This window comes from Pimephales promelas, chromosome 11 (assembly GCF_988280905.1).
Source record: "Pimephales promelas chromosome 11, fPimPro1.hap1.1, whole genome shotgun sequence".
Lineage (NCBI taxonomy): Eukaryota > Metazoa > Chordata > Actinopteri > Cypriniformes > Leuciscidae > Pimephales > Pimephales promelas.
This window is the reverse complement of record NC_142779.1, coordinates 10,880,502-10,895,093: the sequence shown is the minus strand read 5'-3', so window position 1 is coordinate 10,895,093 and position 14,592 is coordinate 10,880,502. Positions and strand designations below refer to the sequence as shown.

Here is a 14,592-nt window from a genome sequence, read left to right as displayed (position 1 = left end):
CAAAGGTTCATTTTGCGCCGGTGTTCTCCTTTAAGGGATAAGATTATTAACTACAGGGAGACTATAAGTATATAGTTAAGACAACATGTGTTAAAGCAATTTTGTAGTATTTCAAATCAGGCACCGAAAAAAGCACCCTCCCCTTCTGCAGGGGAGGGTGTAGAATCTTGTATTACACCACCTCAGGATATAAACATGCATATAAAGGGCAAAAATGGAGATTAAAAAAAAAAAAACGAAGAAGAAAAAGAAACCTACAGGGCTCCAATAACATAATATAATTCCAGAGGGATATTTTTAATGCCGAGTGTTCACCAAGCACAGTGGGACAATCATACACACTGTGCTACGCTTAACAAAACATTTCATTATAGTTCAAATATTTCTAATTCTCTTCAACTTATGCTTGCTTTGAAAACTTCTCCTTGGTTTTACACTGCAGTGAAGCATATAATACCCCACTGTTGAGGCTGTTTTCCTGTATTTTTATTTCATAAGAAAATAAAAACCCTAATTGTCTCCATACTTTCAGGGGTCCTGCACCAGCCAGCTTAACAATTCCATTGAGATGAATTGGAATGCTAAGAGATAGCTCAGCTTTCTCCAGGTATGATTGACCTTTCTGCTGTTGAATGACAGCAGATTACAGCAAGTGCACCCAGTCCAGCACAACATGAGGTCCAAAAAAAGTTTGAGGGGAAAGACATAACAAGACAGGGACTGAGAGAACAAATAAAGGGATGGAGAATGAAAACAGCAGGTGTCAGACAGTGGGCATGCCCTCTAGATATCTGTCTAGTCCTGCTCTCTTAGTTTGAAAATAAAGCAGAGAAACAGGTGAGAGAGATGAGGGGAAGAGTGGTACACCAACTGGCCTGTGTTGATCCTTCTAGCCACACGGTAACAGAGCCTCACCCTGACTAAATAAACAGAATGTGTGTGGCGCCTGCTCGCAGGAGACTGAATTAGCAGATAAATCCTCGGAGTGCCACATTTCACACTGAGACAGCTCTGTGTGTGCGTGTCTCACAAAAGCATACGCAATTGTTGCTCGCAGGGTTTAAACGTTCTCGCTTGAGTACTCCTCAGGAGGGCCTGTCTAATTAAATAGTGGCTTCCTCGTGGATCGCAAGCACAAACAACACACAACACTCGACATTATAAAAGGGGATAATAAATTGAAATTAAACAAACATTTACAAGATGAGCGTAGATGTGGTGAATAGGAAAATATGCTGCTGCTTAGCTACTATATATAAAACACCAAACATTACACTTTATTAAACATGATAATAAACAGACGAGTTACATGTATAAGCTAAGTCTGAAAGGATGGATGGATAGACCTTATTCAGAGCAGCGCCATGACAGGTATGAAAGTGAGGCTGTGAGGGATAGACTTACAGTGTTTCCAATGGCATCCGCTCTAAAAAGCTGAATAAAGCGGCTAGATTACTTATAATTTTCCACAGCTTACATTGTCGGGAGTTTTTTGTAAACTGACATTTCTTTGAAAGATATTTTTCCAGTGTTTCATGAGCAGAACAATCCGAAAACACATTAAATAACAGTACAGCCCATTGAAGAGATGCAAGTCTATCCCTCACAGCCTCGCTTTCATTCTCATTAAAAATCAAAGATGGCGCTGCCGTGAATAAGGCGTATGGATAGAGTTCATAACAGTTCAATAAACAAGATGTCAATAATGAGTAACTTTACATTTTATTGTTTTTGTTCTACCAGTGAAAATCTTTTGAAATGATGCTAAAGCTGAAACAAAACATTGATGTTTTCCTGAAGGAATAAGAGGTTTCGAACAAATCTTTCGGTTGATGTTGATATCGAATGTTTTTAAATGAATCGTTTGAATGTATGATTCAAATGACTCACTCAAAAAGACGGTGATTTGTTGCCAGCTACTGAAGTAACAAACCAGCAGAAAGAGAGACTGATAAGTCCACATAACAACCACAATGACAAATACAGTCTTATGACAGTATTTATTATGTTATAGTATCTTGAAACTCCTGCAAAAGCAGCATTTTGCACTCAAATACGATTACAAAGGGTGCATTGACTCTAGATGATCTGATAAGATGAATATATAAAAATGAATACATAGGAAGATAACCAAATTTGTTTAATTATCCACCTAATTATCATGTCTTGAGTTTATAACAAGTGTGTTAAAAATAACATTCATCTTCTTGAGAAAGGATGGCACCATAACAGTTTTGGTGAATATATTATATATATAAAATATTACACAGTATTATTTATTTAATTCATTTGTGTAGCTGTTTTCAAAACTTATATGGTGCATTGAACTGTCTAATTTTAAAGCTGTTGTATCACATAAATATTGCAGACTAACATCAGCAACCCAGTGCAAAATCCAGATAAATACAATTCAGCTGAGAGGAAGTCTGTCTACATGAACTGCTCCAACAGCACTACCTTTCCGTCCTCCACCAGCTTCTAAACGAGTACCACATCTCCGTATCTCCCGCCGTGCTGAACAGACAGCTCAGCTCATTACAGAAAACAGGCTAAAACAGGCTATGGGCCACCTGCTAGCTTCCTCTCTTTCTCCCTTCAATCTGTCTTTTTCTTGATCCATCTTTCGCTCTCATTTTATTTTCTCACACACTCTGACTCTCGCCCTTCCTTGCGCTTTCAAACAAAGACACAAAGCAACAAAGAGAAAAGAACCTTGAAAGAGACCTTGCTGTTTACGGTTTCACAGATTTTAGAGGTTCACTCACTTTCTTTCACTCTCTCTATATATATATAACACAAGCTGAATTCCTTGTCTTGCCAGGTTGATGGCTTTCAAAATAGTACTGAAAAAAAAAAAACATTTGTGAACTGTGACCCTACAGATCCATAGAAAAAAAAATTGATTGACATTTAGAAGAAACAACAGATATTAAAGCGACACTATGACGTAATTCCGTTTTTAAAGGAATATGTTACATCATGAGAGCTGATATCACACGATACTTCCTGGCACTGATGCCACCAAACCAAAGTTGCAAGTGAGGTTGCAAGTGAGACGGCCACCATTCAACCCGTAAGAAGTTATATAACCATTTCAATAACTCAAAAGGAAAACTTTAAGAAGGGATATCAATGTTACAAACAAACCAATATACCAAAGCCTGCTATTCTATTAATTCTTCAGCTCTAAACTCTTACTGCCGACAAGATCCTAATTTGTGTCTATTTTTATTTCCCTTAAGGAGTTTAAGAAAATAGGCTGTAAAAATATATTTAATTGAAATTGAGAACTCTAGTAAGTACAAATTTGTAAATGCCAAACCTCTACACTCATCTTTACTTTTGTCCTTCATTTCCTGCTGTAGCAGCTTTGAACAAAACAGTTGATGAATGATTCAAATGACTCACTCATAAAGAGAGTCATTTGTCACCACTTACTGGTGTAATCATATATCCTGCAGGAATAGGAGTCTTTCTTTTGACAGTATTGATTATGTTTTAGTATCTTCAAACTCAAATTCAAGTTGAAGTAGCATTATTCAATCAAATAAGATTGCACCTTATAGATCGACTTTTTCTGCTAAAACAGCCTTTGAAATAGTTTTCCATGTGATATTGGTATACAGGAATTTGCTCCCATTCAGACACAAGCATCAATAAGTGTGTTTTTATGCACTCTTGATCAAAAATTGCAAGACATGCAAGTGCTTTAGTCTGACTGAAATCATCAAACCTACTCCAGTGTTGACAGTTTAGTGTTACATTTACTAAATGCCATCAATAGCAGTGTTGGGGAAAGTTACTTGTAGTGTTACAGCACTGAACAATAGTCAGAACACATATTATGTATGCTTCAATGCTTTGTGGTTGTGTTAGCGGTACGATATAACTGCAGCAGGCATGTTATCAACAAAGAGAAAAGCAAATAGGGCAAACAGACCCTCAAAACACAGCTATTCACAGCTGTTGAGACAGATCACTCGGCTCATTTCACTGAACACAGAAACCGGCACATCTGAAGATAAAATGGGGCACAAATAGACATGCAGACCCACAACTCCAGACGTAAACATTCATACCCAAATACAAACCAAAATCAGAGCAGATACATTTTCATATCCATTTACAATTCTGCAAGTAGTCTGCGTCAGCAAGTCTGAGAGAACACACCTGTTAGAGCAGGAAACATGGAAATTAAATGGATGGAGAAAGAGCCATCAGATCCATCTGTGTCCAACAAATACTGCATGTTTCATCATTATTACTAACAATCAGATTTTTGAAAAAGTAATTCATATTGAGATACCATAAAGCATATTAAGAGACTTAATCTTCTCATGATTATCAGAGAAGGAAGGTTGTTGCAGTGTTATGTGTTCAAAAACCTGATTCAGTACTCGGGCTGCAATCGCTCAGGTTGGGTGAGTCACTGTCTTTAATCACTTCAGCAGTTCCCATGGTGATGTGAAAGTATATGTGAGTGCTAGTCACTTAAACTTATTAGTGGCTGTATGCAACAACAGGTAAACAACAACATATGGCTATTAAGCTGACCCAAAGCTTAGTAATTTTTTTTAATGATTTCATGTTACCATTGGTTTTATTTATAAAAGTCTAGTTCATAAAATATCTTGTATATAAAATATCATTCTAGTTCATAATAAATCCAGTCTAAAGTAGATTGTAAAGTGTGCCCAAATACTAAGTAACAAGTAACAAATCTGCCCAAATACTAACACAAGTTTCCATTGTTTTGTTTTATGCTGGTTTTGAGATGGACTAACAGGTGAAATTGGTCGACCAGAACCAAGTCTTACTGGTTAAGCCAGCTTGATAAGAAGCCAATTTGATAATGGCGAATGCTTTTACAATCCCTACTGATAAGAGTGAAGTACAGTGTAGCCTCGGCTCGGTTTAAAACATATTACCATATTTAAATCCTTTTCATAAAATTCCCTTCAAAATCAGTGCAGAAAATATGTGTGGGCCTAGGATTATAAATGTATGCCATAAAAGGACATGGTGATGAGGAAAAAAATGTAAATCGAGATGTGTGATGATTCGGGGATTAAAAATGCAAAAAAAAAATAAATAAAAAAATACTAATAATAATTTAAAAAGTTTTCCATCTACATGGGGCACCGCAGATACACAATTTTTTTCATATGGATGCCCAGTATATTTGAACCATATTAATTTCGGCCAAAATTACAGACATTACACACATTTTATTTATCATGTCAGTCATTATTGTGCATTTAATTGTGCATGCCCTATTTTTTGGCATTTTATGTTACATATTTTTACAAAGCTGACTGTGCATCCCTAGTTTTTAATTTTGCTTCATTCTGAGCAGAAAAAATAATGGCTATTTCTTTAAATTCAATTGGATTTTAAATTCATCCAAAGACGGATGATCTTTCAACTTCTTAGTAAAGAATCTGGCATGACATTAGTCCTGGACTAGTGAATCAGTCTCTTTATAAGAGTCCATATGCAGTGAAAATTGTCGGGGAATAGGGAAATAGGAATTGATGTCATTCTTAAAGTTTACTGAGAAAAATTATTTGCCATCATGACAATTTACTGGTGGAAATAATATCGCCAATAAAAGGGTACAAACATTTAAAAATAATGTTCTCTAACTGGAGCCCATGAGTCACATCAGTGTACTGTAACAAGAGTAAATACACCTACACGTACATCAGTTCCACCGCCATGTGATGTGCTGCATAAGCGAAACATCAACCAAGACATTGAGCAGTACCAACAAGCCAAATTCATCCAAGCGATTCAGGCATGTGTTGGAAGTTATACTGCGTGTGTACCATCTAACTTTCTACCCACGGGTCACAGAAGTGATCTTTAAAAAAAAGAAAAAGAAAAAAGATAGAGGGCATGTGGAAAAGAGAAACTTTTGAGAACTGTGTTTAAGTCCTGGGGAACTCATTACTGCTTAATACATTATCAGTGCCAGTAGTGCAGCCTGTTACAAATACATCCACACGGCACTGTGTCTTTATGGACCTCAGTACATACACATACTCATCCACAATCAGGGCATGGTGTCAGCCCCGGAAGTGCAATTTAAGCCACAGATAAGTTCGCTTTGCCACTGTGAACAGAGGGCTCGCTGACACAGCACAGCAGAGGTTGCCATTAAAATTAATGTCCTGGGATTGGAACGACACTTAGGTGGGAATTAATAACAGAGAGCTTAGAAGAGGGTTAAATCTGTGATTAAAATGTGCTATGATGCTAATGAGAGCATGGTAATGTAAGGAATCTTTGTGTTTAGTTGAAGGGCTCATGTCTATCACTCTCTGACTGACGGAGGATTTGCTGACGATGGGTAATGTAATCATACTCACAGCTGGCACTGGTCCCCTTTGACCCCTTTAGTGGTACAGTAGCATTTCCCTGAGTTGGAGTGGCACACGTTAGCGTGGTTGTTACATCTGCAGGCTGGAGAGAAGAAAGAAGACATAGAAAAAGACAAAAAAGAGGGAAGAGGATTGTTTAAAGGGACAGTTCACCCAAAAATGAAACCTCTAATTATTTACTGTTCCAAACTTGTATGACTTTGTTTCTTCAGTGGAACACAAAAGGAGAAACTGGAGACTGTGGTTCTGCTTTTTTCCTCCATGCAATTACAACAGCTAAAAAAAAAAAATCCAAAAGCACCAAAAAAATATAAGTAATCCATCAAAATTTTCAAAAATCACTCAGAGGAACAGCTCTGATTTAAGTAATTATTAACTGATTAGTCATTATTAACTGATTTACTGTCTTTCACTGTGCTGTTATCAAAGACTCCATATACATGGTTCACTAGTACTGCTAGAAAGAGAAAATGTAATCGCAATCTGGTGGCTCTTGTAGAAGGAAATCCTGCTTTCTAAACAAAGAGCTAACCGTCAATTGGCTTGTCAACGCATCATTGCACCTTCTGTTGTGCTGGTAAGAGAATATGGGCTTGACTCCCGTTGCACATACAGACAGCATGAGACGACACTGTAAGTTTCTGTGTGAACGAGATATTTTGAGACTCCTGCAAGTAAATACGGTTGTCAATCCCAAAAAGCTGACAGTGTGAACCATAGAAACAGTTCATTTCATGAGATTTGCACTTAGGACTGCGCATGCCCATTGGCTAGAGGAACCTGAAATGTAAGCTACTTTAACGCTCATGCCACAATTTATTGCCGATTTGAAATATATTACCGAAAGGTGAGTTTTTGTGATTTTGGTACTTATCCAAGCAGAGATAAATACAATAGCTGCCTGCAAGTGTTGCAAATATGGCCACCATATGGCTAACAATGAGTCAGTGAGAACTCAAGGACCAGAATCGGACTCGTTATTCGAACTGCCTCAAATGCATTGAGACTCAAAATAATGACTCGTTCATGAATGGGGAATAACTTTCCACATGAACACAATTAATGCACAAATTTGTACTTTTAAGTGGAACTACTACGTTCTATAAATAAACGGGCCACAGTTTGCATTTAAACAGACGTGACTATTTTAACAAACCTGAGCCTGCATCTCTGGAGCTAGTGCTCCTCTCATTACAGATGCAATTCTCATTAAAGGTTATCAGATGGTAATATCAGAATGAAACCACATACACTCACACATAAACAGAATTTAACAGTGCATCAGAGACAATTACTCAGAGAGAGAGAGAGAGAGAGAGAGAGAGAGAGAGAGAGTTTGTTCATTAAGCAGATTATCATCACTGAGGTGAGGCTCCAAAACAAGCAAACAAGAGACTATTCCATTCTTTCCAATCCAAGTCCACGCCACTTTAGATAAAAGTATCTGCAAAAAAAATGACTAATTAGATTAATTGTTTGGTTATTTTAACTTTACATATTACAATCATCATTAACTTTACATATTACAAATCATTCTAACTTAAAAAAAATAAATAAATAAAAACTGACCCTAAACTATGGTTGCTATTGCTGTGTGGTTGATATTGTTCTTGCCGGTTGCTTGGTGGTTATTTAATTCCCCAATTCTCTTCAATGTTGAACGAATGAGGAATTTATTTAGCGCTTTTCATGTGTGCTACTGTAAAGAGCTTTTTCTCACCTCATCCACCACCAGTGTGCAGCATCCACTTGGATGATGCGCTGGCAGCCACAATAAGACAACGCCAATGCGCTCACAACACACCAGATATAGGTGGAGAGAGAGTGATAAAGCTAATTCAATAAATGGGGATTATTAGGAGGCCATGATTGGCAAGAGCCATTGAAAGTAATGTGGCCAGGACACTAGGGTTAAACCCCAACTCTTTTATGAGAACTGCCATGGGATTTTTAATAACCGCAGAGAGTCAGGGCCATGGTATTACGTCATGGTTTTAGAGTGCCCATCTCTTTCCTGGGGTGTTAGGACCCACACAGACCACAGGGTGAGCAGTGAGCACCCCTGCTGGCCTTCCAGCAGTAGCCTGGTTTTCTCAGGAGTTCTCCCATCCAGGTACTAACCAGGCTCAGCCCTGCTTAGCTTCAGTGGACAACTAGGGTGATATGGCCAATGTTCTGTTTTTAAAACATGGTTCAATATAAATCTAGGGGATTAAGGGATTATCTTACCTATTCTATAGAGGACAAGGTAAAAATCTTAAGTTTAATTGCTTACAAGCAACTCTCTGCAACAGCTGTGGTGGACTAAAGTGTCCGCTGAAGGACTGCTTACTGATAGTATTCTCTTCCTAACTGGTATCTGAGGGGTTTTGCTGCTAAGGATGCAGGTGTTTGTCAATACATTCATCACCTTCACAAAACGATGACACAGAGGTGATTACACACCATAATGAGGTAAGGCTGTGTTTATGTTGATCTAGTCACATGTTTTTTATGTTGTACACATCAATTAGCTTGGTTAATTACTGTGCAATTTGTAGAGTATGGCTGTATTTGCAACGCCACATGCTGAACCTTCTCTGGTAGAACTGATGTCAGCAGATTCCACATGCCTTAAACTGCTTCTCCACCCACAGTGTCATATTAGACAACGCCATTGGACTATAAAATGATCTAGCTGCCTTCACAGAGCAACCCTGCATAAAAATGTTTTTGATTCACTTTAAATAGCATGGAAGAGCTCTCCCAGCCAGAGATTTTATTTGGATCCAGAATACAGCCATAAAAGGGCTGTCATCTTTCTAAATAAAATAAATAAAGAGCAATAAAATGAATAAAGAGCAACAAAAAAAGAGAGACAGAGAGAAAAGAAAAGAACACAGACTTTATATCTAGAGGCTTTATTGTTGGCTTTTTATCCACAGGTCTGTTCTTCACACAATTCCCGGTTCAAATTCCCCCAGCATGCACTGCAATCACTTTTTCATACCAGCCAACAAGAGACAATTGACAAAAAAAAATTGTTGATTGTTGTTGTCATCTTTTGGTATATATATATATATATATATATATATATATATATATATATATATATATATATATATATATATATATATATATATATTGTCTGCTTTATATATATAAATATATTTATATATGTATGTATATATGTATGTATATATATATATATATATATATATATATATATTCAATATTCAAAGAGTTATTTTAAATTGTAATAATATTTCACAATATTGGTGTTTTATTTTACTGTATTTTGATGCCTTGTCACATAATAAAACCATCCATCTATCGATCAGTCAATTGATCGATAGATAGATAGTGAATTAAAGGCTTCAAGGCTTCAAATCATGTCAGAATTCAAGGCTTCAAATCATGTCAGAATAACGACAAGGAGCCACATAAACTATTTCCGCATGATCTCAAATGTTTACATGCAATTTTATTATGCATGTGTGTGCATTTGTGCATCTGTAAGAAAGTCATTTTGACAAGACTGTGGGGACGGGCTGCGACAAAGTGTCGGTGGCTCCGCTCTGCATGCTGCAAAAAGATTTATAGCTAAATTATGATGTGTAAAATGTACTCACATTATAGCAGAGGAACAGCACTGCCTGGAGGTGCTGTTTCAGCACTTGCTCTAAAAGCGATAGACTACAAACACACACACGCACGCACACATGGACATGCGCACACATACAATCTCTCATAAATATTTCTGCCAAAAGCCATTTAGGCCCTGGAAATGACAAAACTTACAAACACGCTTACAATGAAAGTAGTCACCTAACCATGTCTAACAAAACTTTTTCATAACGCACACAAACATTAGCATATATCTGACATGCTTCATTTAGATCCACAATAAAGCTTAATGAAAGAAAGGAAATAAATATGAAAATAAAGGGAGACAGAAGAGATAAACTGATATTTGTATGCAAACAGACCGTGGAACATAAGTGACAAAACCAGAGTGAAGGCTTTCATAAATCCTCACAAACAGATGCACACGCACACACACACACAGATGACATTAAAACTGATTGAAGTTAAACCAGTCTTGAAAAGAACATGGCTCAACCGAATTTATGACTGGCTTTAAGTCAAATCTGATAAAGCAAAGAGGGTATTTGGGTTTTACTCCTAAATGGAGATATTGTTTAAGAAGTGAAAACTGTTAAGTGTGCCTATTGTAAGTCGATGTACCATCTCAAGGGTTTTGGAAAAATATTATAAAGGTTGAAAAAGTTACATAGTGCTGCTTTAAAAATAAAGGAAATGAAACGTTATGTACCATCATTAATCATTAACCACTTAATACTCAGTGATTTATACATCTCTCACCTCTTAAAATGTCCTCACCCTCCAAACAATACATTTTAATCCACAATGATTAATAATCAACATCACTATAAAAAGTGCAGTGGGCATATCTGCTTGATGAAACTAAACATCCCTTGACTTCTCGGTCGCTTTCTTTCTAGTTAACAAATTTAGGTTAAAATAAGGTTACTTATTCCTGGCTCATTATTCGATCATCTTTTACATATTTATAATGTTATTGCATAAGATATAGCCTACACATGCATGCAGGCATGCAATATACAGGTATAAGAAAGAGCTATAATTTCACTCCAAATGCAATATTCCTACCTTTGACGCAAACATGCTTTTATATAAAGCACACATACAGTCTCAATGGCAAAAGTCACAGTCATTCTGAGTAAATTGGTTCCAGGTAAGTGTTTCTCCACTCACCTCTATGGGGCAGAAGGTTTTAATTAATGGATAGGAAGGTGAGCCTGGTGCTGTGCCCCCCATGACCTCTGTTGTCATCTCACAATGATGTGTTACTATCCTGAGCCAAATACAGCAGATGCTGCCAGCCGGCTCCATGGAGACATCTCAAAGACTGGAGCTACTGTACTAAAGCTGAAGAACAGATACAGTTCTTTGCTTCCGATCTGTCACTGAAAGACTACTGGTAGATGGTAGAGCTCTATGATTAATCGTTAAAAAGATTGCAGTCTCTTATTCCTTAATGACAGCGACTTGGCTGTGTATTACAACTTATAAGTATGATAGCAGCGAAAATTAAAATCTGCATTGCGCCACTGACTCACAGAAACCAGTTGTCATGTTATGTATTAAAAGGTATGAAACAAATTGGACCTTTTGAACAATCTTTTTAACCCAATAGTATCATTATTTCAGTGTTACCTGTACAATAATTCAAATTATCACAGAAGTACTGGGATAACAGCTTATATTTCAGATATAAACACTGATATCAACGATAGCGATCAAAATAGAGTTCATCACCTCACGCTTCAAATTAAGATTGTAAAAATGTTGTCACTGAATCAATCATACAAGTGATTTGTACAAAAACTCAACAAGTGAAGTCTTCATGATTAAGTAATTGAATCATTGAATCATTCAAAGAACTAAATATTTTAAATAGACTGCAGAAATTAACATTGTGTCAAAAACTAGCAAACGTTAATTACGTTAATTTTGTTTAGTTGTCTTTTCAAAAATATCAGATAATCAGTTTTTAAACTAATTTTAATCTAATTGATGCCATGAGTGAATAATTAGCAACAATTATGTAGTTTAAGACCGAAATATACATGATATACATACATATGCTGGTTTTCTTGCACCCATTAATAATTCCTAATATGAATGAGTTCATGTGGGGCATCAGTGAGCAGTAACTGGTACTGCATCAGTGCAATACAAATGCCAAGTGAAGTGAATCATCTTCAGTGAGCGAGCTTTCTTAGAAATGTGAGGCCGACAAAATGCACACCACCCCCTCAAATATTTTCCAGAACCATGCAGCTTTCATAGATTATTATTAATATTAGTAGTTATTAAAAGAATGTAAATTTGTATTGCTAAAAATAAAATGTAAAAAAAAATATAGGGTCCATCCAACATGACGTACGTTCCTGCTTCTTTTTACTGGTATTTTTAAAGAATGCCAAGAATGACCTTCTGTGGATACACCCCAATCACCTTAAACCCAACAGAAGCATGTACAACACAAACTGGATGTGGCAAAACATGATTAGATGCCACAGTTGTTTTGTTGGGGGTGAGGAGCAAGGAGGGGAGAGGCGCTTCTGAGACCTTGCTGTGTGCGAAAAGCAAACTGCCATTTCAAACAGATCCTTAAAGAGATTAGAAGGGGGAAATGTTCAGAGTGAAAGGGACGTGGGAGCTCTCCTCCATCGTTTCCCCTCCTGTCTGCTCTACGACTGCCACCATGTGCTCGTACTCACTGAGACTGATGCCATGAGTGAATGATTAACAAAAATTATGTTTAAGACAGAAATATACATGATATACATCATGCACAGACATAATCCTAGGGGAAAGAGAGAGCAAGTGTGCTCTGATGTTGGTTCACTAAATGCCTTTTTGGTTCTGTCAGTAATATTCAAATGTTCTTCAAATGTTAAGATTTCTTTGATAAAGCAAAATGTGTTTGGAAAGGATCAAATCAGGATTCAGGATCGAGAGATAGAGGAACAAGACGAGAAAAACAGCTGCTTATTTGGTGTTGCAATTAACAGGACAAAATAAGCATGCACCTCTCAAATGTTCATTATAATCTCATTATATACTGTCATACTAGTTCCACCAGCTTCACAATCATTAGGGAATCTTCATCTGACACTATAATTAGTGGGAGTGCGCTCAATTATCTTGTTACTGAGGCAACAAAGTGTATAAAGCCAAAACTCAGATTTAAATGATTTTAAAGCCATCATTACAGGTTCATGTTTATATAATCTTTGAAAGACAAACAGATTACACTTTTTTAATGCAACTGGGGGCTTGAAATTCCCCTAATATATATATAACTGTGGCATAGTTAATCTGGTTCATTTCTTCTTTTTTCTTTTTTGGCTAGTAGTAGTTCTGAATGGCCGGTAACTTAAAAGAGACTGAAGTTCATTTTAAACCCTGGTTAAAAGGATAGTTCAAGTTGTTCCAACCCTCTATGACTTCCTTACTGCAGAACAAAAAGTAATATTTTGAAGTATGTTGGTAACAAAACGGTCCTGGTGATTATTGACTTCCATTGTATGGACAAAACATTTTTTTCCTCAAAATATCTTCATGTTCCACAGAAGAAAGAAAGCCATAAAGGCTTGGAACGACATGAGGGTGAATAAATGATGAAAGAATTTTCATTTTTGGGTGAACTATTCCTACATACAAATTATGGAGTTCATATCTTTGCATTGAGATTAAATGAACACGTTATTTCAAAACGTTCTGTTCCTGCTGCAGGTCCAGCTATGCCTGTCATGTTGGGTGACTGAACAGGTGTGCGTTTTATACCTCAAGCAGAGAATGACTTATACAGGTCACATAAAGAGAGGGAAAATGAGGGTGTTGTGTGTGTGTGTGTGTTTGTCCAGTCAGAGGCCAAGAATAGCACCGCTGTAGGGTCAGTATGACTCTGTCAGGTACACATACAAACACAAAAAAAACAGTAAATGTCTACAAACAAGTACATGGAAAAACACTACAGAATATGGTAACCTGAACATTCACACACCTACAAAGACAATTTCATTTTAAACCATAGTGAGGTATGGAAAGAGTGATTTTGTGGGAAGTCAGTAGGATCTGTAAGAGCAGAACAGTTATCAAGCTAAATAACCACAACAATGCATCCTACATATATTAGTGTGTACATACAACACACTCATTGCTGTTACACTCAATGAGCACTGATAGAATGTACACTCGATATATAAGTCGCAATTTATAATGATAATAACATTATCGTAATTGGACTAGGCAAAGGCAGCTTGTGATTGTGTGTGGGGGGGTGGGGGGGTTGGGTCATGTTTCTGGATTCCTTGCTTTAAAGGGTCATGACCCCCCTCTTTCAGCTCAAGTCTAGCTCACAATATTTTTGAAAAATGTAACTTAAATGTCATTATAAAATATATAATGGTTTATATAGACAGTATAATGCATTTGAAAATTATTAAAGGCATAGTTCACTTTTCAAAAAACGTTTTTTTTTTAAACAAAAAAAACAAAAACAAAGTTTAAGTTTTATAAGCTCAAATGGTCATAAAAACCAACAAATCTTTTTCCGAGTCAATTCGTTCGTTTCGTTCATTGAATGAATCAAATGACTCGGAAAAAGGTTCGT

The 14,592-nt window shown here is 36.7% G+C and overlaps 1 protein-coding gene across 3 annotated transcripts in view; it reads right to left on the bottom strand.

The window, feature by feature from the left end:
* atrnl1a (attractin like 1a) overlaps positions 1 to 14,592 on the bottom strand; it is a 207,578-nt gene that overhangs the window by 121,055 nt on the left and 71,931 nt on the right. For all 3 annotated transcript variants that reach the window (XM_089116952.1, XM_089116951.1, XM_039672737.2), the window contains one exon: positions 6,372 to 6,465. In XM_089116952.1, the coding sequence (XP_088973078.1) occupies positions 6,372 to 6,465 (94 nt within the window). The remainder of the gene's footprint in view (positions 1 to 6,371; positions 6,466 to 14,592) is intronic.